The sequence below is a fragment of the Neopsephotus bourkii genome, unplaced genomic scaffold (genome assembly GCF_033783945.1).
Source record: "Neopsephotus bourkii isolate Nb327-2 ecotype Australia unplaced genomic scaffold, CSIRO-AGI_Nbou_v1 NB_324, whole genome shotgun sequence".
NCBI lineage: Eukaryota > Metazoa > Chordata > Aves > Psittaciformes > Psittacidae > Neopsephotus > Neopsephotus bourkii.
Window position 1 is genome coordinate 632,059 of NW_026900832.1, and position 25,033 is coordinate 657,091.

At 40.3% G+C, this 25,033-nt stretch overlaps 1 protein-coding gene across 3 annotated transcripts; it reads left to right on the top strand.

Annotated features, from left to right (window-relative positions):
* Positions 1-361: 361 nt before the first annotated feature.
* CHIC1 (cysteine rich hydrophobic domain 1) lies at positions 362-24,028 on the top strand. 3 transcript variants are annotated; one of them, XM_061347794.1, is made up of 6 exons: positions 362-593; positions 7,676-7,730; positions 14,410-14,565; positions 17,216-17,272; positions 17,503-17,562; positions 23,585-24,028. In XM_061347794.1, exons 1-6 carry the CDS (start codon positions 418-420, stop codon positions 23,591-23,593), a joined length of 513 nt encoding a protein of 170 aa, XP_061203778.1. In that variant the 5' UTR covers positions 362-417; the 3' UTR covers positions 23,594-24,028. The 3 variants fall into 3 exon arrangements, with proteins under 3 accessions (XP_061203778.1, XP_061203777.1, XP_061203776.1); XM_061347793.1 differs by lacking the exon at positions 23,585-24,028 and adding an exon at positions 21,356-22,528; XM_061347792.1 differs by lacking the exon at positions 23,585-24,028 and adding an exon at positions 18,349-22,528 and having other exon boundaries at positions 364-593.
* The last annotated feature ends 1,005 nt before the right edge of the window (positions 24,029-25,033 follow it).

The following is a 25,033-nucleotide window of genomic DNA, read 5'->3' on the forward strand; positions in this document are numbered from 1 at the left end:
CAACTGAGCAACCGCCGCCATCGTCTCCCCTCAGGACCTCGCTGCTCCCTGCGGTGAGGCGGGAAGGGCACGCGCGCACCTGACGCATGACGACGGCCCCTGTGAGCGGGACCCACCGCAACTCGAGCGCCCGCCGCCGCGGACAGCACCTCCCGGGACACCGCGGAGGGTGCAGGGGACACCGTCTGCCCGGAGGACAGCCCAGTGCTCGGCCCTGACCCGCCACAGAGGTGAGGAGCCATCGTGCTACCCCATGGAACGCGCACTCTCCCACCCCTCCTCAGCGCACATGCTGCCTCGCACTACACTGCGCTTGCGCGTCCAGGCTCCCGCTGTCACCGCCGGCGCATGTGGCTCCGCCCCCCAGCGCGCGGTACGCAGGCGCGCGGCTCAGCCCGCGCCGGGGGAGGGCTTGAGATGAGCGTACTACTGCCCAACATGGCGGACTTTGACACTATCTATGAGCTGGAGGAGGAGGAAGAGGAAGAAGAGGAACAGGAGGACTCCGAGCCGGTGGTGCGGAGCCAGGAGTTGCCGCGGCCCCGCGATGCGCCGGATCCCGTAGCGGTACGGGGCGCCGGGCACATCACCGTGTAAGGAGCGGGGGCTGGCGGCGGGCACGGGGCAGCGTGACAGGCCGGTGTGCTGTGCTGTGGTGGGGGAGCCCCGAGCTGCCGGGGCCCGGCTGCCTGCGGGTGGTGCCGGGAGGTGGGGAGGACTGTGCCCGTCCCTGTTTGTTCCGAGCCTCCCTTCCCCCGTGGCCGGGGGCTGCCCGCGTTGCCGTGACCTATAGCCCTGCGCCCTGCCCGCTCCCATCGCCTGCTGTGTGAGGGGAGTTTTGCTTTCAACGTGTTAAAACGGGAAGCTAACTGTTTTCCGTGGAGGCAACCCAAAGTCAGGAATGAGCAACCGAAGTTTGGTTAGCTGGTGAGTGCAAGAGCAGCAGCTAATGAGCCTTGGCAGTGCTGGATATGCTTCTCTTTCCAAATAACCCGTTAGATAAAAACTAACGGCCACATGACGTGAGGATGAGCCGCTTGTGAGGCTGAGGATGAGCAGCCTATAAGGATGAGCAGCCTGTGAGCAAATTTCCCTGTGATCCTCCTCTGCTTGAGCAGAGCCATGGAGCCTCTGCACTGCGCTGCAGCAGATGCACATGGCCATGGGTAGGTGACCTGTTCCAAACTTGGTTGTGAGTTTGGTTTAGGTGAAGTGTTCTTGTCATCAGAACACACACAACAGAAGGGAGAATGTTTGCTGCTTGGTTAAACAGTTGAGACAGGAGATGAGCAAACTGCGTGACCTTATGTGTAATGTTTACATGTAGGGATTCTCTTAGTATTCCTACCCTTGCAAGTAGAGGAATTAATATATCAAAGCATCTCCATAACAAGTTGTTGGTTGTTGATGTTAGTTTTCAAGAAGGGAGGGAGGTACTGAAGTTTTTGTATTGCAGGGATCCATCAAGCTTTGTGTTGCTTTGAGTCTTTGATTTGCATAAACCATATTTCTCTCTGTAAATAGGTGCAGTGTGATCTAGGTGTCTGCAGCAAAAACTCTGGGTGGGGAAGGCTCTCATCCTAGAGAACTTATGTTGGATTTGATGCTGTGCCCATCATGTAAGTCTGAGCCAGGTTTGCCTTGAGCAGTTGTCAGTGGGTAGTTGCTCTGCTGCTCCGCAGTGCATTTGCTTGTGTTGTTGAAATTTCCTTCTGCCCTGACCCCAAGTAACATGTAGCCTGACTAAACGATGGGTCTAACATGAGCAGAATGATCAGGAGACCACATACCCTTTTTATTAGTTAACGGGTTTTAAGCATTAAAGTGGAAAAAATGTTACATACTCATTTGCTTTGTCTGTTGTGATGCTTTTTGTGTATTGGTGATGTTCCTCAAAGATCCTTCTTGGCTCCAGCATCTTTTGGGGATGGGAAGAAGCATCTCTAAGAATTCTTCTCAATTAGTGGTGTCTGCATCAAAAGAAAACAGTACTTGTAAGCGGTGAGGAAACCAGGAGCTAGCATACATGCCCTTGCAACTACCTGAACCAAACTCCCATCCACCTTGTTTTCCCGTTCTTCCACTCCTCCCCACCTTCCTCCTGTAACAAGTATACCTGCCTCAATAGTAGAAAGCAGCTTCATGATGTATTCTTAAATCTCTTTATATTAATGAAAACAGTTAATGGATGTTAGCAGTAAAGTGCAAATAAACCCTGGACACCACAGTATGTAATCCTAACCTCACTGTTAAATGGGAAATATTTTGCTTCCTAAAGAGTTTGTGGTTTGTATCAGCTCTGAAATTCTGTCACTTCTTGATCACACAGATGCTGCTGCTTTTGAAATCAGTTGGCTTCAGAACGAGCCTGCTCTAGTTACTGAAATAAGATATAACATTGAGTAAAACTTGTGTTTGTTTTCTGAACCTGTCTGATAAAAATTTCTGCCCTAATGAGTCAGATGCTATTAAGAAAAAAGGAGGAAATAAATAAGGAAGAAGAAAAAGTTATTTTTTTTTAAAGCCATTGTTTTCCATGGATTTTTGTTTCAGTTGCCTTCTGTTCTTCATCTGACAGTGGCTTTCTCGGATACTTCTGGTGTAGAGAAGGGATAATGCTCTGATTCCAGGGTTATCTTCTGGTCCAGCTTGTCATGTACGATTCTTTTGTAAAACTCTCAAGTTAGTAGGTTCAAACTATGTGTTAGCTTCTTTCATGAGAGTTTTTAGTCTTCTGACCTTGTCACTGAGCTCCTGACCCTAACAGAGTTCTGCAGTATCCAACAGTACTAAATATAAGTTCCAAGAACCTTCCTAGGGGTTTTAGTAGAATCTTGTTTTGTGCACTGACAGTTTAGCTAACCCTGTGCATGGTGAGAGCGATCATGCAAAGTGTACTTGTTTTATTTTACTCATAAAGAGAGTATGTGAAAGCAGTTACTAAAATCTATGCTCATCTTGTTCAACACTGTGGAAAATCCTCACTGTGAATAAGTCAACTAATAGTCATTATTTTCCAAAAGCTTTTGTATTTTTGCACAGAGAAATTGCTAGGACGTAGTAAATGCCTTTTATTTGCTTCTGAGATTCTGGTTGAAGGAGCTATAAACTCACTGTTTACTCTTTCTTGCATAGTCAGTATGACTAGTTGGTGAATCCAAATATCTCAACATAAACAGTTTTAGTGAAGACTGAGTCATATGCCCACCAAAGCAATGGCAATAACTTTCATTCAAAGCCAGAGCAGTAAACAGACTCTAACTTGGTTATGTTTTTACTTAGCTGATGAATTTTTTCCATATCATTAAGTCCATGTGGATGGATAGTAATGAGGCAGTGAAATAGCTGTTAAGCATATTTTTGCCCTTAGTCTGGAGGTTGTGATTCCTGCTTAAGTCTGCAAACTTCCTTGATTAGGATACAAGTGAATTTTTGTTACTGTGTTTTCTGTAGGAGTGTCCCCCAGGGATCCACAATCCAGGTGCTATGAAAGGATTGTCAACAATGAGGGGAGGCGGGGAAGAGCCAGGTGCTCTCAGTTGTGATAAGGTGGTATTTGATTATTGTCTGATATAACTCCGTCTTCCCCGTATTTAAAATTCCACATATTTAAAATAGCAAATTACTTCAGCCTTCTGCTAGTTACCAAAACCTTAGTTTTCCAAAGCGTAATCCATATGTAAGGATGCTCGTCAGTTATTCTGCTGACTTTTCATAGGAAAAGGTGCTAGGCTGGGAAGAGAAGTGTGCAAGGAAATTGCAGCTCGGGGCTCTTGATGAGTGTTTTCTTTATTCTCAAATGCTGGACAAAGCTTAGATGATACCTCATAAAGAGTTCTGTAGGATCTGTGTTCATCTGTTAAACATAACCTGAATGAGGTGCGGGAAAGGAACTGCTGAGAGGAGGTTGGAGAGCCTATTGTATGAGGTGACTGAGCAGGTTTAGCTTGTGTAGGCTAGTAAGAGTGATTGCTATCTATAGAGTAGTGGGATAGATGAGAATGAAGTGCTACTTAAGTCAAAAAAAGAGAAGGTAAGGCACCTGTATGTTCTAGATAGAAGAAGGTGTTTTATAAAGTCTTCCCTTTTTAGTTCTGGGGAGAGGAAACCTTATTTCCTTGGCTTTATAAAACTCTTCAGTTTACAGTGTGATACCTGTTGCAGGTGGGGTCTGCAATGGTTCAGGGTGTTGATTTCAGTCTTTGATTTGAAGATGGATTGTTGATTATTACAGCTCCTATGAGAAGTTGCATTCTCCCCACTTCACTAATGGGGGAAAATAAGATGATGGGACTTGCTGATGCTATACATTAAACCAGGGAAGGAGAGAAAGAAAAACTAGAAAGTGAGGTCTTCCTGCTCATTCTGCTGCCTGTTGGAACTAGTGACTGGCTTTTGGAGATAATGGTCATCCAGCAAGAAAACTGCAACCGAAGTATCATGAAGCTACTTATCTCGTAATCAAGACTTTAGGACTTAAACTTTTTTACATTAAATATTCTAATACTTCAGCACTTGTACAGAGTTTTGCAAAGCTGGAGAACTACAGAAGTTTCTGCTTTAACATCACTAAAAAGAACTAAATAAATCTTTTTATTTGGTTCTTGAATTGCCCTCTGTGCCCTAAGAGAAATTAAATGCTCCTGACCTGGGTGGTAATCACAAGGAGAGTCTGTAAAACTTCTAGAGACACTGTAATAAAACTGTGCTAAAGCCATCAGAGATGCTGACAGCATGTAGTATTATAATATAGCATGGTCCTGGTTTTGATATAGTCAAAACCTTTTATATTCTTTTAGCCATTTGCAGGGCAGTGTAAAAGAGGCATTTCTGTAACTGAGGTCCCTTGTATGCATTATAACCAACTAGGATGTCTTGACAACTGATAAAAGTTTTGGATTTTAAATGTGTTTCGTGACATTAACAGCCTTCAAATTTAATGTGATAAAATATGTTGTGGTCTTGTATTCTTAATAGATCTAAATCAGAAAGCAGTGATTTCAGTTCTTCTTTATGGGAATTGGTGGTGCAATGGGAATTTCAAGGAGGATATGTGACCAGTGAGATAAAAGACACTTGTGGCTTTGGAGGTTTTTGAACTACGAATTGTTGGTGGTCAGAAGAGCGTTCTGGGGAAATGCCTGTACACATTTGCCTTTCTATTTCTCTTTTTTCCATTTGCTGTTTCCTGGGCATCTGCTACTGGACACTCTTAAGAGTCTGTTCTGGGCTAGGTGGACCTTTGGAATGACTTAAGTGGAATTAGTCTGTTACATGAGTAGAGTAAGTAATTCTGCAGTATTACTTGAATGTTCTAGTAGTTCATTTATTATGTTGTCTAATTGCTACAACTCTGTGATCATTGCTATTAGACAGAAAGTCCATATTCCTCAGAACAAGCTTGTGTATATGCTTCACATCATCAGTCTTCTCTGGATTTTTGAAAGACTGAAAAGGCTACCTTATTGCTCTTGAAGCTTTCTTAAAAAGAAATATATAACAAAACTTGGAAGATTTCAGCTTCAAAATGAAAGCCACAAAAAGCAGAGGCTGATTTGCCAGGTTACATTTGCAGAGAATGTAACCTCTGCAAAGTGTGCTTATATCAGTAACCTTGGTGTTTGCCTAAAACCTTGCTGGTTTTACTGTTGTTTTTTGTAGCACCAATTTAACGTGCTGGCTTTGCAGTGCACTCAACACACAGCAGCTCACACTGTGCTGATGTTCTGGTCACTCATTCACTTCTAGAAACTTCTCCATTAAAGTTTGTTGAATGAAACAAATGCAAATAGGTGGCAGTTGGTTACAGTGCTTAGAGTAACTTAAAAGATAAAGGTTGAGAAACACTTCAGTTAAGATCTACTCTTGGGGTATGTTTTTAATGTTTTATGTGACTGGTGCTCCAAGGCTCTTCTTTAATTAGCCATTGAAGAACTTGACTGCACTTCACCGGTATTGATAACCAACATTCCAATTTACTCACTGGATTTCAGAAGACAGCACAAGCTAATATGCTCCTTTCTGAGGTTTATTTTACATTTTTGTGTAATTCCAAAGACGTTCATTGCCAAATGTGGATCTGACTTACTATGCTGTTTGTATGTATTGTACAATGATAGGGGACTGATGGCATGTCAGCAACACCAGTATATGTGCAGGTGAGCAGGAAGGAGTAGGTAGGTGTCAGTTTGCTAAAAGCAAATACTCTTTTCTCCAGGTTTCCTTCTACAGTAAATCATAGAATCATAGACTAGTTTGGGTTGGAAAGGACCTTAAGATCATCGAGTTCCAGCCCCCCTGCCATGGGCAGGGACACCTCGCTCTAAACCATATTACCCAAGGCCTTGTCCAACCTGGCCTTGAACACTGCCAAGGATGGAGCATTCACAACCTCGCTGGACAACCTATTCTAGTGCCTCACCACCCTAACAGGAAAGAATTTCCTCCTTATATCCAATCTAAACTTCCCCTGTTTAAGTTTTAACCCATTACCCCTTGTCCTACCACTACAGTCCCTAATGAAGAGTCCATCCCCAGCATCCCTATAGGCCCCCTTCAGATACTGGAAGGCTGCTACTACAAACTCACCTGTATTTGTGCTCCCCTTTTGGTCTGGGATCATTCTGGGACTTGTTTTGAACAGATATAGTCAGGAGAGGGTTCAGCAGAGCTCGCAGTGAACTTGATGTACAATATATTTAACTTTACAAACTTGAAGCTCTGTTCAGATGCAAAGGTTGTAGCTGAGAGGCCAGCTGCTGCTGTTGTATTAAACAGCTGAATTGCAAAGGTTAAAGACTGCAGTTAGCAGAGGGGATGAAAGATCAATTTGTGTCCTGCAGCAGCTGGCAGGTTCAGTAGCAGTTAACTTTCTTGGTTAACTTCCTGCCTACTTACATTCATTAAAGAAAATAAAGCCCAGTCACCTGCACTGTTGGTGTCCTGCTGATCCACCACAGTAGCTTTGGAAACTGCTGTTGATTCAGTAGTTTGGGAGCTAATGGTGACACAGGTTTTACAAGCAAGTGTAGCTCCCTGCAGGTTGCACTGTTTGTAATGAAGCTCTTGCTCGTAACTATGAATACTTCAATGGAAAATAGTCACAGTGATACCCAAGACTTAATTTTCTTGAAGCTCATAGTTGTTTTGAGACTGTTCTCTGTCTAGCCTATTACACGTTTTGCATGAGATGGTTTAACTCAGCCCAAGGTGACTTTTTTACAACTATATGTTTATAAATCTCCAAGTTGGTGACAGATGGGTTCCTTATAACTGGCTTTATCTGCTGCATGTGAATAAATTGCATGAGTACAAAAAATAGCAGGAAAAGGATTACTGAACCCTGTAAAACTGGAATTTAATAGATGGAGGAGTTTTTCTTAAAGATTGGAACTTGCTGCTATCCAGTTGTAAAAGAATTTTTTCATTTTCAGTGACCTGAAGGTATTGAAGTAAGGCAATGAGCTGCATTTCTTTGTCTTGTAAATGACCTTATGAATGATATGCAAGACCTTATACAAACTTAGATTGAAAGCTCCTGAAATAATGTAAATTTAAGTGCAAAAGAAATGAATAGATTTTTTTTTTTAAAGTACAAAATCTATGACTTTTTTAAATTAAGGGAAACAAAGTAAGTTAGGTGGAATATATTTTGTTTGTCTCTTTTGTTTTCAAGGTTTGGCTTGAGCAACAAGTTTGATACAGAATTTCCTTCTGTTCTGACAGGGAAGGTAAGTGTGAGATTAAACTGTTCTTTTCAATGGGAAGATCCAGTACATTCAGTGGTTTGTGTGTTGCAGATACATGCTCCTAACTGTGCAGTGCAGCACAGGCCAGCACAGCTCTGAAGACTGAATGAGCTGCCCTGTGTGAACCCGCTTGTTGATGCCCAGTGCCCATAGTGTGCTTTGAAACAAGGAAAATGATTTGCAGGGATTGCTGTCATTGTTATTCTAAACACAGCAAAGCTCAACACAATATCATGCTGGTCTCATGCAGGCAATCAACATGCAAGCAAGGCTCATCTCACCTTGCTTTATGAGTATCTGGAGTTTGTGCTGCTTCCTTTGTGAATTAAATTATTCCAAATACCAGATTAGCTCCTGAACATGTCTGTCAAGCCTTGAGTTTGTATTTAGACAGATCTCTGGAAGAGAATCCTTATCAAAGCTTTAAGGAACAAAACATAGTGTTAAATCTACAAACAATGTAGGGGTTTTGTTACCTTTTCAGAAATACAGTAATTTAGTTCTGAAAAAAGGGGTGGTGACAAGTCCCTTGCTGTCCCTGGAGTCCTGTCATAAATTCAAGTTTAAGAAGTATTAATTTGTAGCTGTTAATGAAGTCTTTTAACCAAGTTCTTGATCATGGTATTTACATTAGTTTCATAACTGTGTGTGCAGTTTTTTGGGGGCTTAAATTCTGAATTCTTTTTCTCTAGGATTTTTCTTTCTGCTCTTTCACTCCAGTGCTTTTCTTTTGCTGTTTCCTGACTTGTATATCTTTTCCAGAATTTGTGAGGAACAAGTTTATTTGGCTCTTTGATTTCTCTGTGTCACAGCATAGAGCTACTGCCTCCGCTGCCTCTTGCAGGAGCTGTTGAGTCATGGTAACAATAGACTGAAATACAGCTGCATGGTGTCTCCTGCTTCTTCCAAACCCGTCTGGGGTTCTTTGCCTTCCTTTCACCCCAGAGTATCGTGAATAAAATCCTTGGGTTCAATTTGTCCAGCTTTTTTGATATGAGGACACTTGAAAAGCAGGTGCTGTTTGGAGGTTTTGGTTGGTAAAAGGACTCTGGCCTTGCTTCAGAATCTTGCTGAGCTCAAAAGGAAAAATCTCACTTGATTCCACAGCATCTAATGTGAGGGCTGGTGATAACACATTGCATTTTCCCACCTTGCATGTCAGAGTTTCATTCTTTTCTTCAAAGCTCCTTCTGATTATTAAAAACCCACAAAAGGCATTTTGGAAATAGCAATTTTTATGCTTTTAGTCAAGTTGTAGTTCATTATAAATAAGCCTGGCAGGAAATGTTAAAACTTAATCTGATTATATCATTTCATCTCTTTCTGTCTAAAATATGTTGATGTATATTAAAAACCCAAAACAAACCCAACCCCCCAAACCTACACTTTTTAATAGGAACATCAGTGCCTGTCACATTTTCCACTTGATTGTCCTCTTCCTGTTAAATAGACAGTGAACAAAAGTTTAATTTATAGCTCAGCTGACTGCTTGGACTTCATTTGGCAGAGAAAGGAAAGAGGAAGTTCTTCGCATTTACCCTTCTTGTTCTATAGATGTAATCAGTGGCAACATGAATCACATGAGCAGGGATTTTCTGTGTATAGGTATTCTGCTTCAGTTGAGACTCTTGATATCCCCTTATCTTTTTTTCTCATATTGGATTTGAGGAGCTTTCTAAGGAGACCTTGGAAATAAATTAGATCCCTTTTGTCAGGGGAAAACGCCAATCAAATGAGGCAGTAAACACATTTTTCTTGCTGCCTCCTACATGCTGCCATGAATGACATTAAAAACCACAGCTGCGGGTTTTCTGGGTTTTAATACTTTCCTGAATTGCAAGAAATAATCTGCTGCTTCCTCTGGTTGTGGCAGTGAATCACCTCCACCCTATTGGAAATGAAAACTCAGTCAGTGTTTCTAGTTAGGAGGTTTTCTTTGAATACCCTCAGTACCAAGCACTGTAGTCAGTTGAAACACCACTTTAACATCTTCTACTGTTCTTAAAATACAAATTTTAGCTTTTGAATAGCACAGTGGCTGTTTCTATTAACAATTTGTGATGAAAACATTTACTATGAGCTCACATAAGTATAAAGCAATGCCATACTTTATTCAGTGGCTGGGTAACATTAAGTTTAATGGCTTTGTTGTCTGATGTGAATGGACATTAATAATATAACCCACCTGCTAATGGAGTGTAAAAGATTAAGCCATTAGGTGGGGTTGATAGAGTTCTCTATGCTATGCTTTTTCTTTTTAATAAATACAGATGAAGATCCGGGGTTTTAAACACTGAGTGGAAACCTATCCAATGCACAATAAAAATCCTAAATAGGTAAAACTGTCTGGCTACACTTTTATCCCAAAGGCACCAACTTTCTGGATTTATGCCACTATGTAGCTATAGGAGTTTACTTAAGCTTCCTGACCCTTAGTTTGCCCACCTACATAACGATGATAGTAAACCTGCTGGTTTTCTTCTTTTAAATCTGAAATACTTCCATGGTCTCTGATCTCCTTCCCCTTCCTCCTCCTCTCTCAGATTTTATAGAGCCTGGATAGTTACTGTAAATCAGCCTCAAGTCCAGATGCCCTTAATTACATCTTACATGTTTAACTGAGACATGTTTGTGGCTTTTTTGGGGGAGAGGTGAATTTATATATTTGGGGATAACGCAGACAATAAAACAAAGGGCAATATCAGATAGGTCAGGTGTTGTGTTGGGCCTTGCTAATTCAGCTAGATTGACTTAATATTTATCTTGCAGGATGAGGACAAGCTTCAGCTGGTTGATGAACGCTGAGCTTGGCTTTCAAATAGAGCATTCTTTCCAACTGAATAATGAAAGAAAAGATGTGCCTGCACTTAATGCAGAGGCAATATTGAACTTTTAATAATGTGATTGAACTTAGGCCTAAATTTAAACTGTGTGTGCTACAGTTTTATAGGATTATTAATTCTTTCAGAGCAAGTATTTAAATGCTTTCAGCAAATACTCTTCATGATACATGACACAATAGCACACACTGCTCCAGGTGACAAGAAAATGCTGGAGGTGGTGAACCTTAAGGAACAAAGTGGAGTTTCCTGCCCTGCTCTTCAAACACTGAGGGTCCCACACAGCGATTACTGTGCAGTGCAGGGAAACACTGGCCATAAAATGTGCTCTTGGTATTGTGATCCCATTGCAGCGTGTGATTGATAGGGTTTGTGATCACCATGATTGCAGGAGAGGGCTCAGGCCTGCTGGGCTTTGCTTGCTCTCTTCCTGTGTTTGTAGATTCTCTCACATCCTGTTGTAAAATATTATGACACCCCCTCTTTTCCTTTTATGTTTTTGGGTTGGCTTTTTTTTTCCCTTTCCCTTGAAGACCTGAAAGGAGCTAATGTCTCTTTACAAGGTGTACTGCACAGCCAGGAGCTATGTCCTTATCTCATTCTTTTCAAGACCCAGACAGAAACTCTCCAAGAGACTTCCCAAAATGATTCAAAACTAGACTTTGAGGGAGCTTTCTTTGTGCATGAGGTGCTGTTAATTCTCTGTTTGAAATACATTAGTCACTTCATTACTCTTTCAGTATCTGTACCCACAGGAATGACAAGGTTTAGAATCATGCCAGAAAACCACTGGAATTCTTCGGTGACTGTTTCAGTTCGGTCCCATTTTATTATTAAATTAGAACAGTTTGGGGTTTTTTTAGATAGTTTGTCACTTGTAACAATACTTAATTGTTACTGAGCTATAAACTGAGAGCAACAAAACTGTGTTTTGCTTCTGTTCATCACAGAATGAGGCTTAACTTGATCACTAGTTCCTTTAGTTTCAAATGAAGAGGTGTTAATGAAGTATTTGCTGTGATTGCATTTCCTGAAGGGAGAAACACACCCAATAGCTTGAGTTAGCCAAAACCATCTTGAGAAATTTCATCTTATGCTGCAGCTAAGAGATTCACCTTTACATGATAGTATTTAGCGCATTAGAATCACAGAATAGTTTGAGTTGGAAAGGACCTTAAGATCATCCAGTTCCAACCCCCTGCCATGGGCAGGGACACCACACACTAAACCATGTCACCCAAGACTCATCCAGCCTGGCTTCAAACACTGCCAGGGATGGAGCATTCACAGCTCCTCTGCGCAACCTGTGCCAGCGCCTCACCACCCTCACAGTGAAGAGCTTCCTTGTATCTAACCTCAACTTCCCGTTTCAGTTTGGATTTTGCATTAGCATGTAGAGGCAGTGATTTCATATTACTTGAATTAAGGCAACCATCATCCCAAAGGTTCTGAAATAGTTTTTCTCTATTTCTTGGTGGCATCCAAAGTTGGTTTCTAGTGTAGCCATTTCCAGTGCTGTGCTCTGTAAGGAGGAGAGCACTTCAGCGTTGTTCTTGTAAAGCAGCATCAAACTGTTAACCTGATGTGACCAGCGACTCCCTTAAAAGTAGCACAGAAACCAGGAATCTCACCATCCCAGGGCTTTATTAGCCCTGTGCGATCTCTTTTCATGTTGGATGTTATCACTGATGAGAGTTCATGTTAAACTCTAGATTCTGCAGTCCGTTGTCTTTGGTAGGTTTGCTCAGCTGTATTTTGGGTCTGGGGTGGATTGTTGTCAAGGTCCAGTAAACTTTGTGTCTAATAGAAAAGGAAACATTCCCTTTTCTTAGTGGGATTCACTGCAAAAATACTAATGAGGTAAAGAAAAAACTTATTTTATCTTCGAAATAAACAGATAGAATGATACATGTACAAATTCCGAAAGACTTGTTCCTGACATTGAGATATGTACAAATGGCATTTCTTTGACATGTAAACTGCCTGGAGATCTGAGGATGCCCATTTGTTCATGTGTGTAATCTCAATGTGCACTTGTACTGTGCACAACCAGCCCACTTGTATGTTACTACAAACCACTCTCCCACACTGGAAATGGTTCTTGCTCATGTGCATCTGGTATTTGTTACGCCCTAAATAGAGGAGCTGGCATTGGAAAGAGATCTGTGAAACTCTTTCAGATACCTGAAGTACAGGCTAGTTTTCCACATTACAATGTGATTTTGTTTTCACTCTGTTCAATGTAAGAGACCCAGTACATGGGAGCTCTGTTTCTTTCTGCCATTTTCTTTTTTGCTTGCTTTTTTAAACTAAGATGTCAATTGTAAAATACATTTAAATGTTGATATCCCTGTCAGTCTAAAGAAAATCTTCACTTGCTCCATTTGTATACGATAAAAGATTTACAAGACAGTCTCACTAATACTGGGGGGGAGCCTGGATAGTTGCAAAAGAAATTCTTTCTGTGTGCTTATTCCTGCTATAAAATAATCACAATGTTAAGTTCTGATGTTATATAGCTAACTGTAGGCCTGGCTTGTGTACAGACGCAGGTGACCTCTGACTCTATGTGCATGGTGAGCTGAATGGCCAGGAAACAGATGTTGTATTTATTTACTCCCTTTCCTGCAGTGTTTTAATGAATTCAGCTTGTGAATAGGTGGCAGTAGCAGGATCAGGTCCTCTCCATTTCCTGTAGCAGAGTTTCGCTCCTTTGGTGAAAGGAGTCTTTGTCATTGAATTAATGCTTTTTGTGGTTGTTGTTGCCCTTGTTTGCAGAATCAAATGCACAGAATTCGGCTTACTTGGTTGGAGGGATTATGTAGTAGTTGCAGATGTTTGTATAGACACTAATTCCAGAGGTCTGTTCTTCAACATGGCAAGTAGTTAGGGAAGAATCTTTGTTTCTTGGAGTTGTGTCTGACTGGTGAAGTATACTGAAGCTGGATCTGATTATTCTGCTTTTGTGCATTCAAACACTGGATTGTGTTACAACTAAGAGTGCCGTGGAACCCATACCACAAATTCTGACACTGGACTTGTCAGAAGTTATTTAGATTCTGTGGAGAGATGAGGGATTTGGGATGTGTAAATAGGTGAGTGCTCTCACTCCTTTGTAACTAACATGCTGCTGTGAGAAAAGAGCTTATTTCTGATGGAAAATGCGGGTTTCTGCTGTGACCCTGCAGTGGCAATACATAGAAAATATTTTGAGTAAGCTGTGCTGAATATTCCTTAATTTAAATAATCTGTTTTTAACAGCTAGGCTTCACTCATAACCTTGCACAAGATGCATTTCTTTGCCTTGAGTATAACCCAGGGTATGTTTTTCTAGGCTTCCCTATTTTAGGGAGCAGCCACAAGTGAAGTTGTGGTCTTGTGTCAGTATAGATCATTTTAGGAACTCGCTTATGGACAGAGGTCCACCCTCATTCAGGCACAGTGTAGCTTCCATTGGTGTGAAGTTAATTTGGACAATATCATCCTTTTTTCTATGTGATGTGTTTATACTACAAAGCTGTGTCCCACTTCTGGTTTTGTTTGGAGCCACTGCTATCAGGCCAGTTGATTTATGAGTGGTGCAGTAAGTCAGGGTGAGGCTGTTCATCTAAGCAGTGTTTTAATTCAGATTTTTGCAAAGCATGCACCATAAATGAAGTGGTTTTAAGAAAAGTGACTTTTCCTGCTCACTGGTGACCAGGGTTTTAGAGGACGGGGTCATATTGCATAATGACATTATGTTTTATTTATCCTGTAGAGGCAATTATTGAGCAAACACAAGTGTAATGCCTTCCCACTGAGGTTCAGCATTTCTGTTGCAGGTTGCCCCGGAAGAATTCAAGACCAGCATTAGTCGTGTGAATGCCTGTTTAAGAAAGAATCTCCCCATCAATGTAAAATGGCTGCTTTGTGGCTGTCTATGCTGCTGTTGCACGCTGGGCTGTAGCCTCTGGCCTGTAGTTTGTCTTAACAAAAGAGTAAGTGTTTATTATTCTTATTCTATTTATTTTGCAGTTGCTGATAACATTAAATAACACTTAATATTGTCATCTCCGTTGCAAATCCTTTTTTGTCTCGCATTCAAAAGGTGATTTTGTTTTCCATTACTTAGAGAATAGAAAAACTGTGTTTGTTAATGAAGTAAATGATGCCAAGTTACCCATTAATAATTTTAGGAATAGCTATTCCCATCTCAGTGTGAAGAACAGGATAGAGTATATGATACCCTCATTTCCCAGGATATCTAAAGGTGTAAGAATTGCATTAAATGAGTGCAGAACTGGGCACAGGCCCTCACAGACTGGAGTGCAAGTTACTTTTCCCACACACACAGAGCCACAACCCAGAATAAATATAGCTTTTAAATTAAAAATCACCTTTTTCACATGTACTAGATGCCAGAACATTTCAGAGCTGTGCTTTATTTGACATATTTTACTCTGCTGTTTCTATAAAGAACAAACACAAATTCATTTTCTATTTGGCATGTTTAAATCCTGCCCTTTTCATTTCTGTATTTATCTTTTTTTCCCTAACAGAAAGTTGGTAATTCTTGTGCTCAGGTACAGAGGAATAATTCTGAAAGTGTTTAAGCACTGTGAAGTAAATTTGATCTCAATAATCTCTGTGGTTTACATCTAGAATTGATTTATCACAGCAGTAAAGGTTTAAGAGATACATAACAGGTATAGTGTAATGCTGTTCTTTGCAGCTGCATAGTTTGTAAGTCTTGTAGCCATAAAATCTTATTATCCACTAATGTAAACAGTATGTAGGTGCACTGGGTAAATAAACTCTCACACTTGTCAATTCAATTGTAGGAAAAGATCTTAAGTAAAAATCTGTTTAAAAAGTAATCTGGCTTTATCTTTACTAAAACAAAGCAAAACTGAGGACTAGGCATTGCTCTTTCAGAGAAAACATAGTATTCTGTCAAACTTTCCATCATGCTTAAGGAATTAACAGTTGCATTGACTGGCACTGAGATTTCGCTAAGAAAAACAATAGGAATTAAATACACCAAGGGCAGAATGTGATAACCTGTGAAACTGCTACTTGCTGAAGCCTGGAGCACTAAAAGGTTACAAGACTTTAGCTCATTTTAGCTGCCTTTATAAACGTTCTTACTGCAGAGGAAGATGTTTGAGAGATACAGATGGAATATTTGCAGTTTTAAAGCCATATTTAATATTCTTGTGCTACTGAAAATATAAATAAATGCCCATGTGATGTTGTAGTGTTAATTCTCAAAGCTGCAAATAATACGTACCAAGTAGGAGTAGGGAAGATCATGTTACTTCTGTGGGTATGTGTGTGTGTTTATAGAGTGATTTGATCACTGTCACAAGAATAAGATGGTTCTTAATCTTCTGTTGTGGTGATTTGGACCCAGCAAGCAACTAAACACCCACCAGCCCCTCGATTACTCACCCTCATCCCCCAAGGCAGGACTGTGGAGAGAATCAGAGAAGCAAAAGTAAGGAAAGCTCATGTATGGAGATGAAGACAGTTTAGTAAGTGAAGGAGAAAACCCAAATGATGCAAAGGCAAATCACTTGACACCTGTCTCTGGGCAGTGGACTACTTTAAATAGAATAGCCCATATTGTTAGCATGACATTACATGGCATAGAATATCCCTTTGGTCAGTGCTGTGCAGCAATAGCTAAAACACTGATGTAGTATCAACACTGGTTTAATCCTAAATCTAAACCACAGCACCATAAAGCTGCTGTGAAGAAAATGAACTCCAGCCCAGCCAGTCTTTGTACACTTACCTTACAATGAAAGGTGTGACTGAGATTCAAAGGCTGCAATAAGAAACTAAGTCGCCACAGGAAGCAGCAGGTATGTTTTAATGCCAAAGATAGCTTTGGCCCTGGAAAAACTTACAAAGAAGTGGTGGGTTCTCCACTGCTAAGTCTTTGTGTCTTTCTTTAAATGAGATGCTGTAGCTCACCTACTGTTATTAGCTTTAGCAAAGAGATAGGTGAATGGAATTCTGTGGCATACCATGCAGGAATCATAGTACATCATCACTGTGGTCTTTCTTTTTTTGACCTTAAAAATGACTGAAAGTCCAAAGATCATCTCCTTTCCCGCAAGTGTGGGAAAGCGAGAACATGCACCTTAGTATCCAGGAGCTAAAGACTCAGGCAGTATTTCTTGTGAGATGGAGGTCTGTGGTGGTGAGATTTGTTCAGGATTCAGATAACAATTACATAAGCAAAATTTGGGAATCACCTGTGTGTAAATTGTTGTCAGTCAGTTGTGTTGTAGTGGGTACAGAATTTGGCCAAGAGGATGTGGGAGCTTCTGTTCTATTGCCTTGGCTATGGTAGGCAGGAATACCAATTCAAAAGGATCTCTTACAAAGTAAGTGAATTCTGGGAAAGTTGAGTCTGAAGTTAAAAAAGAAACTGGGTTTTTTTTTTTTCCTGAAGATGTGATATTGAGGAGTGGGGAGTTGAAGTGGTTGGATTTCCGTTAACAGTTTCTCTTTTGCTTAGTTCTGCTTTTATAAAACTAACTTACTTTAATCTTAAAACAGCAATGCAATAGGAAGATTCTTCTGGATGAAGCTGGCTTCTGAACCATCTATAATACAGTTTTTACTTATTTTTTTTAGACTAGAAGATCAATTCAGAAGTTATTAGAATGGGAAAATAACAGACTATATCATAAGGTAAGAAACGTCAGAATGCTTGGGGCTTCAGTTTTAAGAACAGTAAATTTCATAATTGGCATGTTGTAGGAATTCTCTAGTCTTGTTATAGTTCCTTACTTACTACTGATCTTAAACCTGTGTCTGAAGTGTTCCAGATCCTCACACTTTGGTATTGGTAGTGCGTGTTACATTGCTCATCAAACCAGAGCTGTGCTTATGCATTAATGCTTTGATATTTATTTTCTTAGCTGGGTTTGCACTGGAAGCTGAGTAAAAGGAAATGTGAAACCAGCAACATGATGGAATATGTAAGTGTTAACTTCTGCTGCTTGCTTGGTGTTCAGCATAACTGATTTGAAAAGGAAAATCCTTAACTTACTACAGTGTCACCCTATCTGAAAGAGTACCTCAGAAAAGCTTGCAGTTGTGTTTGATGTACACCCATGATGGCCACTTTTAACAGGAGCAGCTGTGGCAGATCTCAAGGCTTAGAACTTGTCACCACTAAACATGTTTTCTCCTCAGAGCGACTGTGTGTTTGCACTGCAGTATATTTGGGTTTGGGCTGTAATTTGTGATGAGGGAGATCAGCTGGGACGGTGGGCATTGGTGTGACTCCCACACCACTCCATGGTTCTTAAATCTTACCCACGTTTTCCCCTGATATACAAAATTATTATATAAATTATCTGTGCAGAGATGTTGCATTTCTATGGGTTTTGTCTGGATTTTCCCCTTTTTTTGCCAGCTCTGAATCCCATAAAGCTTTAACCAAGACAGTCCATATAGGAAAGCAGCATTTGAAGTATTTTGGTGGTCCTACTTCTCCCCCATTCACTTTCATGTATAGCCATGAAGACTGTAGGCTTGAAGAACAGAGATAGTCACCCCCAGAAAGTCAGGTGTCCAGAAGCCCTGTAGGTCAAACAGACTGAAATCTCTGTTTTGTTCCTCTGAGCAACATCCCCTCCTTACAGAGCATCTCAGATACGTTTAGTCTCACGTACTAGCTGATGTTGCATGGAAATTGTGCTGACGGTTTGAACTTCTTGGTTACTGTGTTCTGTTTTTGTTTTTTTTCCCTTCTTCAACAGGTAATATTAATAGAGTTCTTACCAAAATATCCCATATTTCGACCTGACTGAGGAACATCATTTGGTCTTTCATGTTACCTGTCATTTTCTACCCTTAGTGCCTTGTAGATGATTTTGGAAAGAAGATGGTCTACTTTGCTGTGACTTACGTTCCTCAGTAGAGTATCTTCCTTGCTATGTTACTTTCTTTTGTTAAGAAGAGAAAAATTTGCACATTTTTTTTATGTTAAATGAGGCTTCTATGTTGCACTCTGAATTTTTAACATTACCAATAACTGATAAAGTTGCCACTAGGGATCTAACATCAGTGCTGCTTAAACTCGTTCTGAGCATGCTGCCTTATGATTTCTGTATTTGCTGTCCTCAAACATGCATCCTAATGCTGTGTCATGCTCTTATTTCATTCTGAATGTCACAATCCTAGAAACCCCCTGTAGAAATGTCCAGGTAAACATCCAGTAGTAATGATTTTAGTATAACCTGCTTGCATAGGACTCGCAATCAACAGCACTGGTTTTGTCCTGCACTTTGCAAAATCATCATCTACATTAGGGGGTTAATTCTTTTGCCCACTATGGATCTGTAAATAGTTACTCTTTGCATAATGTAAAGTGTGGTATGCCAAGGTTTACAGAATGTAATATAGCTCCTATTCTATTGCCAACAGTCCAGTGTGGTTTTACTCATTACCCTTGCTTGTATCCCTCTGATTGTATAGACCCACTCACATGCTTTTTTTTATGGTAAAGCCATAAGGAGTTTGTACATACTATCAGATGTGTAGGGCTCAGTTGCACTTTGTTTAGTAAATGGATGAAAAATGCATAGCATTTCTGTCTTTTATTTCATATTTTAAAGGATTTCAGGTGGTGGTTGTAGCACCTGAAACAGGAAGCTTGAATATTGTTCACCTTTGGAAGAGCTGCATTTGTGGGGTAGATGGTGGCTGCTAAATATCCCAAAGCCCCTTTAATTTAGGAATATATGGATGTCAAGTTCTGTTTTGTTTGTATGTGAGGAAAAAAAAAGTTTCATAATTGAAGACCTTCATTACTAAGGAGAAACATTTGGAACAGCCAAATCAAAGCTGAATTAACACTTTTGGTGTTTTCGTAGCCCTGATAGTACTTCAGCACTTGAGTGACATGGCTTCCTTTCCAGTGGAAATAGATTTGATCTAAATAAGTAGTTGTCCATCAAATATGCTGATGGAAGGAAGTGTATCAGTTGGGAGGGTTCATGCATATGTTTTGGTATTCAGGCACAGTTTGAAGAGTCACAAGTGCCTTGTGGAATTCATAGGTATTTTTGGATCCTTCCCTGTTTGCCTGATCTCAGGCAGGGAAGTAATTGTAGAAAAGCTTCCTGTGATGGTTGGCCTAAGCAAGACCACTTGGCAATAGTAAGGAAATGAAAATTGGTGCAAGTTCTCTCCCTTTCCTAAAATGAAATAAGAAATTGGACAAAACCCAGCAGATGACTGAGTATCTGCACATTGTGATGAGTATCATCACAATTGTCCAGGCATTTCTTTGCAGCAGCTTGACTCCTCATCACTTCATCCTAAGTTGCTTTTTAGTTTCAGGGTTACTTGGGATTTCCTCTGAATGTATTTGCAACTTTTCTGGTATGCAATACTGTATTAAAATACAGTATTTGTAAGACCAGTGCATTCTAATGACTGTCATAGGGCAGACTTCTTGTACACAGCATTTACAAGAGGCCAGTTTTATACAAGTTGTTACTTCACATCAAATCCTGTGCTGTTCTTATGTGCAGCTGAGTGTCAGGCTCCAGCGCTTGTAGTAGCTTCCCAGTCACAGACTGATGGTTCAGATTCTGCAATTTGTACACTTGCTGCAGAGGTTTCATTTGACTGGCAGGTTGGTGACAGCTGTGTAATTGCATTGGTAACATAATGAATGAAAAGCTGTTGTCTGAATTTACTGTTAGCTACACCTCACAACTCGGATTCCTATCTCAGAACCAAGCAGCGTTCTCTCCAATTTATTGCTTTTAGGATGAGTTGTTAACTGGAAACTTAATGCCAGGAAAATGCCATGTAAACCAAAACTGAAACAGCACACCCAGTTCTGTGTATTTCCCTTACAAAAGTTTCTGGAGTAAGTGACGGGAGCTTAGCTTCATTAGCTGAACAGTGGAAGTTTCTTATTATTATGCCAGAACTTTGTTATTTGCCTTTTGTGTGTAAGAAACTCAAGAATTCTCAGCAGGTTCTTTATGTGACTCTATTTCAAAATGCTCTTTTCCAACTGAGAGACCAAGCAAGCAGAATGAAAGCTCTAGTAACTGCCAGTGGTGAATGCTGAGTGGTCTTCAGTCTTGCTGCTAACAGAATCCCCTTCAGTCGGTGCTGACTTCACCCTATTCAGAACTACTCAGCTTGATTTGTCTTGTTTCTGTTGAGTGTTGTGCCAAGCTGAGGGAATACCCTGAGCTACAGGAGCCCCGGGTCCCTCTGGGCTCTGCCCTGACTACCCAGTGCTGTGATATGACCAGAGACTCAAGGCAGGACAAGGTGGTGGCTCAGTTTTCCCACCTGTATCCCTTTGTCCCAGTTCCATGGGCCTGGCCATGTGCTGCTCTGCCCACAGCAGGTTGTCTGTCCTTGGGTCTCTCCAGGGCACCACAGGGTGCTTAAGCACAGAATGTTAAAAGTTTACATTTCACGTATATAAATTCTGTATGTTGTACTTTGTTCTTAATTGTTAACTGCATAGTCTTCAGACAGTGAAAGCGTCTCTTCTTTGTGTTTTAATAGACATATAAATCTGTGAGCATAAAGCAGCTGGTAAAGAATATGAGAGCTGAAACTGCCATTTACAGTAAGCTCCATGTTTTAGTAAGTAGATAAATTTGCATTAAAATGCAAATCCAGCACACAGTATTATATTTGCATCTGAAAGACACACGTTCCATAGCTCATTTAAAAAGGAAGGCAGCTGTAAGTACTGCTGTGAACTCTGCACTTCTGCGCTGCCTACAGGTTCCTTTTTGCCTGGGCTATCCTCAGCTTTGAAAAATCAGCAGGTAATTCTATCTGACAAGACAGAAAAGCTCATTGTTGACCATAAGAAGTCAGCATTAATTGGTAAATGTCTTTATGAAGGATGCTTTTCCATTGGGGAAAGCATCTGTGGCAACGTAAGATATCAGTATTAGCAAAGTGTAATAGAAATGGTAAAGAAAGTGCCTTGACTGGTTCCAGCAAAAGAGAACACAACGTGCAGGGAGTAAGGAGAAAAGGGAACTAGTGTAACTATCAGTAGTGTGAGTTTGCAGTGGATTTTTAAAAGCAGTCACTGTCTACCAAATCAATGTTCAGTTTTTCATATCAACATTCTGACACTGACTTTCCTTTCTGGATTTTATCTAGGAAATACTTGGGTTTGTATCTAGTAAGTTTTGTATCTAGGGAGTACTGAAGTATTAAAGAACACTGGCAGAGCATCAAAGCTCCTACCTGCTGATTGCCCACCTGCATCTGTGAACTTGTTTTAACATAGGAGGGAAAAAAATAATCTAGGACATGCAGAGACAAGTCTAGGAAGTGGGTTCAGTTAACAGATGGGTGGCTTTAAAACAGAGAACACTTTTACTGGTGTGGTCTTTATAAATTAAAGTTTCTATGCTTTCCTTGATTGGTACAAAACTCCACATGCAAACCCATAAGTATGTTTATGATTGTCCCACTATGACAGTTCACTACATTTACTTGTTAAAATGCTACCATTGGAGCAATAAAAATGTCAAGCTATTACTATTCAATGTAAATTACTTATCATTTTAGTAAGTAATGTTATGTGATTCTTCTGCCTTTTTTGTTTTCTGCTTTTGGTGTTCTTATGGTCTTGAAACATGACTTGTACTGCTTCAGAAAAGTGGTTTTGTTTAAGCTGTATGAAACTTTGTTCACTACATTTTAATCTTGTTTACAAGTAAACAGCCACTTTTGTAATAGGACCTCACACCCGGACCACATCTTGAGAGTTTTCTCATTTTCTTTTCTTCCCTTTTTTTAAATGAAAATGAAACTCTGAGCTCACTTTCTACAACTCACTGCACTGGCTTGTGCCATTACAAGAAGCTGGAAGTCAGATGTGCTTCATCACTTTGAGATGTTTTTCTTTAATTAAATTTCAAGATGAAAACCTTTGAACAGTGCGATGTGTTTATGGAAAAAAATTATCGTCTGCGTCTCTCCTTGTAGCTGCGACTGGAATGGCAATAGGATTGGGTTCTCTTTCAGTGAGACACATCCCGGACAGGACCAGGTCAAGTGCTCGTGTTGGGACTTTAAGGAATTGGCTGGTTTAAAGAACAACACTTGGAAAGCTGAGGAAGGCTTTCCATAAGGAAAACTGCAAAGTAATCATTGTATCTAACCTTGCAGATCATTCGGTTGGGTTACAGGCCTGGTGTTGCAAGGCCTTCTCCTAGGAGTCTTCTCTCTGATAAGCAGAGGGTTTTCTCCTACCCTGTTGTACCTCAAAGGCAGCTTAACCTGAGTGTGGCTCATGTGTAAGTGAAATAAATCATTTTATAGGCTTTTATAGGAGATTGTGAAGGTAGGACAATATGGCCTTTTGTGTGTGTTAACAGGCTGGCTTTGTGGCTGTGACAGAAGGTCTTAAAATGAAAGCCTTTAGCTCATCCCTGGGGAAAACATAACTGCATTCCTGAAATGGGCACGTGCTATGTTTTTGTTCAGAGTTGGTGTGCTCAGTTGCTTTGGACAAACACAGGAGCATCTGGATGGACTGTGCTGTTAAAGCACTTAACTGTTACTGAGCATTGTTAGAAACATTCAGAGAATGTTACTGTGGTGTTGAGCCAAACATAGGGAACATTGGGCTGAGTCATGAAGTTAATGCCCTGTCAGGGTTTATGAGCTGTAATTGTCTAGACTACTAGCAAAGGGCCATTATAAGAATATTTGGGATTTGGCCCTGGCTTATACTATTGGAAAGCACTTTTAGAACTGTTCGGTAGTGAAGCTAACTATGTCTGTGCCAGTGTATTTATAATGCTTTGTCATGTCACTATTGTTCTACAGCTTAGAGTTGTTCCAGCTGAGTTTAATTATTTAGTTCATCTTTGAGACATAAACCCTTTAGACTTCATTTGATAGACAAAATGAAATGTTAGTCACCTCTCAAAAGCAAAGTTCTCTATTTCTGATCATCCTACATACATTTGCTTGCATGTATTCCAGTTTGAATGAATTTTCCTTGAATAGGATTGACCAGAAACAATGGGATATTCCAGATGATGGCTCATGGCAAAGGCACCAGGTATTTCCATGTAGATATTTCCAGCTTTTTGGTGAAAATAGTATGATCCATTAAATTTAAAGGATCACATCTGTCTCCTCAATGGCTGTATTGCATTTCTGATTCATAGTCTTTCTGTGATAAGCTGGGGACTTTTCAGTCATTTCTAGTTTGTATGAGCTCCTAACACTCATATCTGATCCCATCAGTCCAGACTCATCATTTGACTTTGTACTGTAGAATGTCTCAGTACTTACATTATAGTGGCCCTGTCCATCCTCCAACTCCTTATACATGTGTTCCCATTCCTCCTGTAAAATAAACCTTTGTCACTGACTGATTCAGTTTGCAGAGTTCACAAAAATGTTTTTACTAAATGATTAGTTCCAAGACTGATGCCTGAATTCTGCTTCTACTTTTCAAAAAGCCCTTCTACTTAGTCCCTTTCCCGATATAGTTCTATGTTTCTATTTCTCCATCCAAATGAACTAGTAATTTCCAATCTAGTGGATGGAACCCATTTGGACTCTGTTAATTTGGGTCTGGGGTAAACAACTGAATTTTCTATAATCACTGGATCTGTTTAGAGAATTATACTTTTAATACACTTACATTTAATTTCACATTCTTTATATAAACTGTATGATCTGTAGTAGCCTTCTTTCTGAACAGTAAGTTACAATTTCTGCAGGAAAGAGAAGTGTATCTCTGAGTTCACTGATGACAAATGAGATTTCTGCTAGAAAAAAAACCATCTTTTTTTAGAACATTCTGGATCATACGGGATATCTAACTTTGTAATAAAATTGGGAGGAGGAATTGCAGTAGCTCTCAGACTAAAAAGAATTTTAAATTAAAAGGCATATATTAAACAAAAAGTAATGACTGATCTTTAGTGTAAATTATGTGAGTAACTGACAATATCCACAGGGATATCCTTGGATGCGGATGACAGTGAAGTGTCTGAATAGGGCAAGAAAAGTAAAAGGGAGTTTTCCTTTTGGCAGGATTGTAGACAATGCACTAACATGCCTACTGGTTGTGATGGGTGCTTGATCTGAGATGCTTTGAAGCTGTACTTGGAGAACATGTACTTCAAAGCTGGACTTGCAGAATATGGTCTGTTAGGATTTTCTGTAAAAAGAGCCCTAAGGCTGCATGTATAAAATGGCTCAGAGTGTCCACATAATAATGGGGATGGCTGGGAGAACCACAGGGATATAGTACAGCTCAGTAGTACAGGGCAGCTCATGAGCTGAATTCCACACTAGTTTCCTACATACCTGAATTAGGTATGTATGTATTAATTATATTACAACACATCTAATCCTTTATCAAAGACTAATTTATTTTCACCTTAAAATGACATTCTATTAGATAGCGAAATCCAT

Excerpts from the sequence above, each read along its gene's own strand:
- CHIC1 (XM_061347792.1), top strand. The coding sequence starts at position 418 with ATGAGCGTACTACTGCCCAACATGGCGGACTTTGACACTATCTATGAG. Across the intron at positions 7,731-14,409 it reads CTTCTGTTCTGACAGGGAAG|GTTGCCCCGGAAGAATTCAA; the intron begins GTAAGTGTGAGA and ends TTTCTGTTGCAG. Across the intron at positions 17,563-18,348 it reads CCAGCAACATGATGGAATAT|GTAATATTAATAGAGTTCTT; the intron begins GTAAGTGTTAAC and ends CTTCTTCAACAG.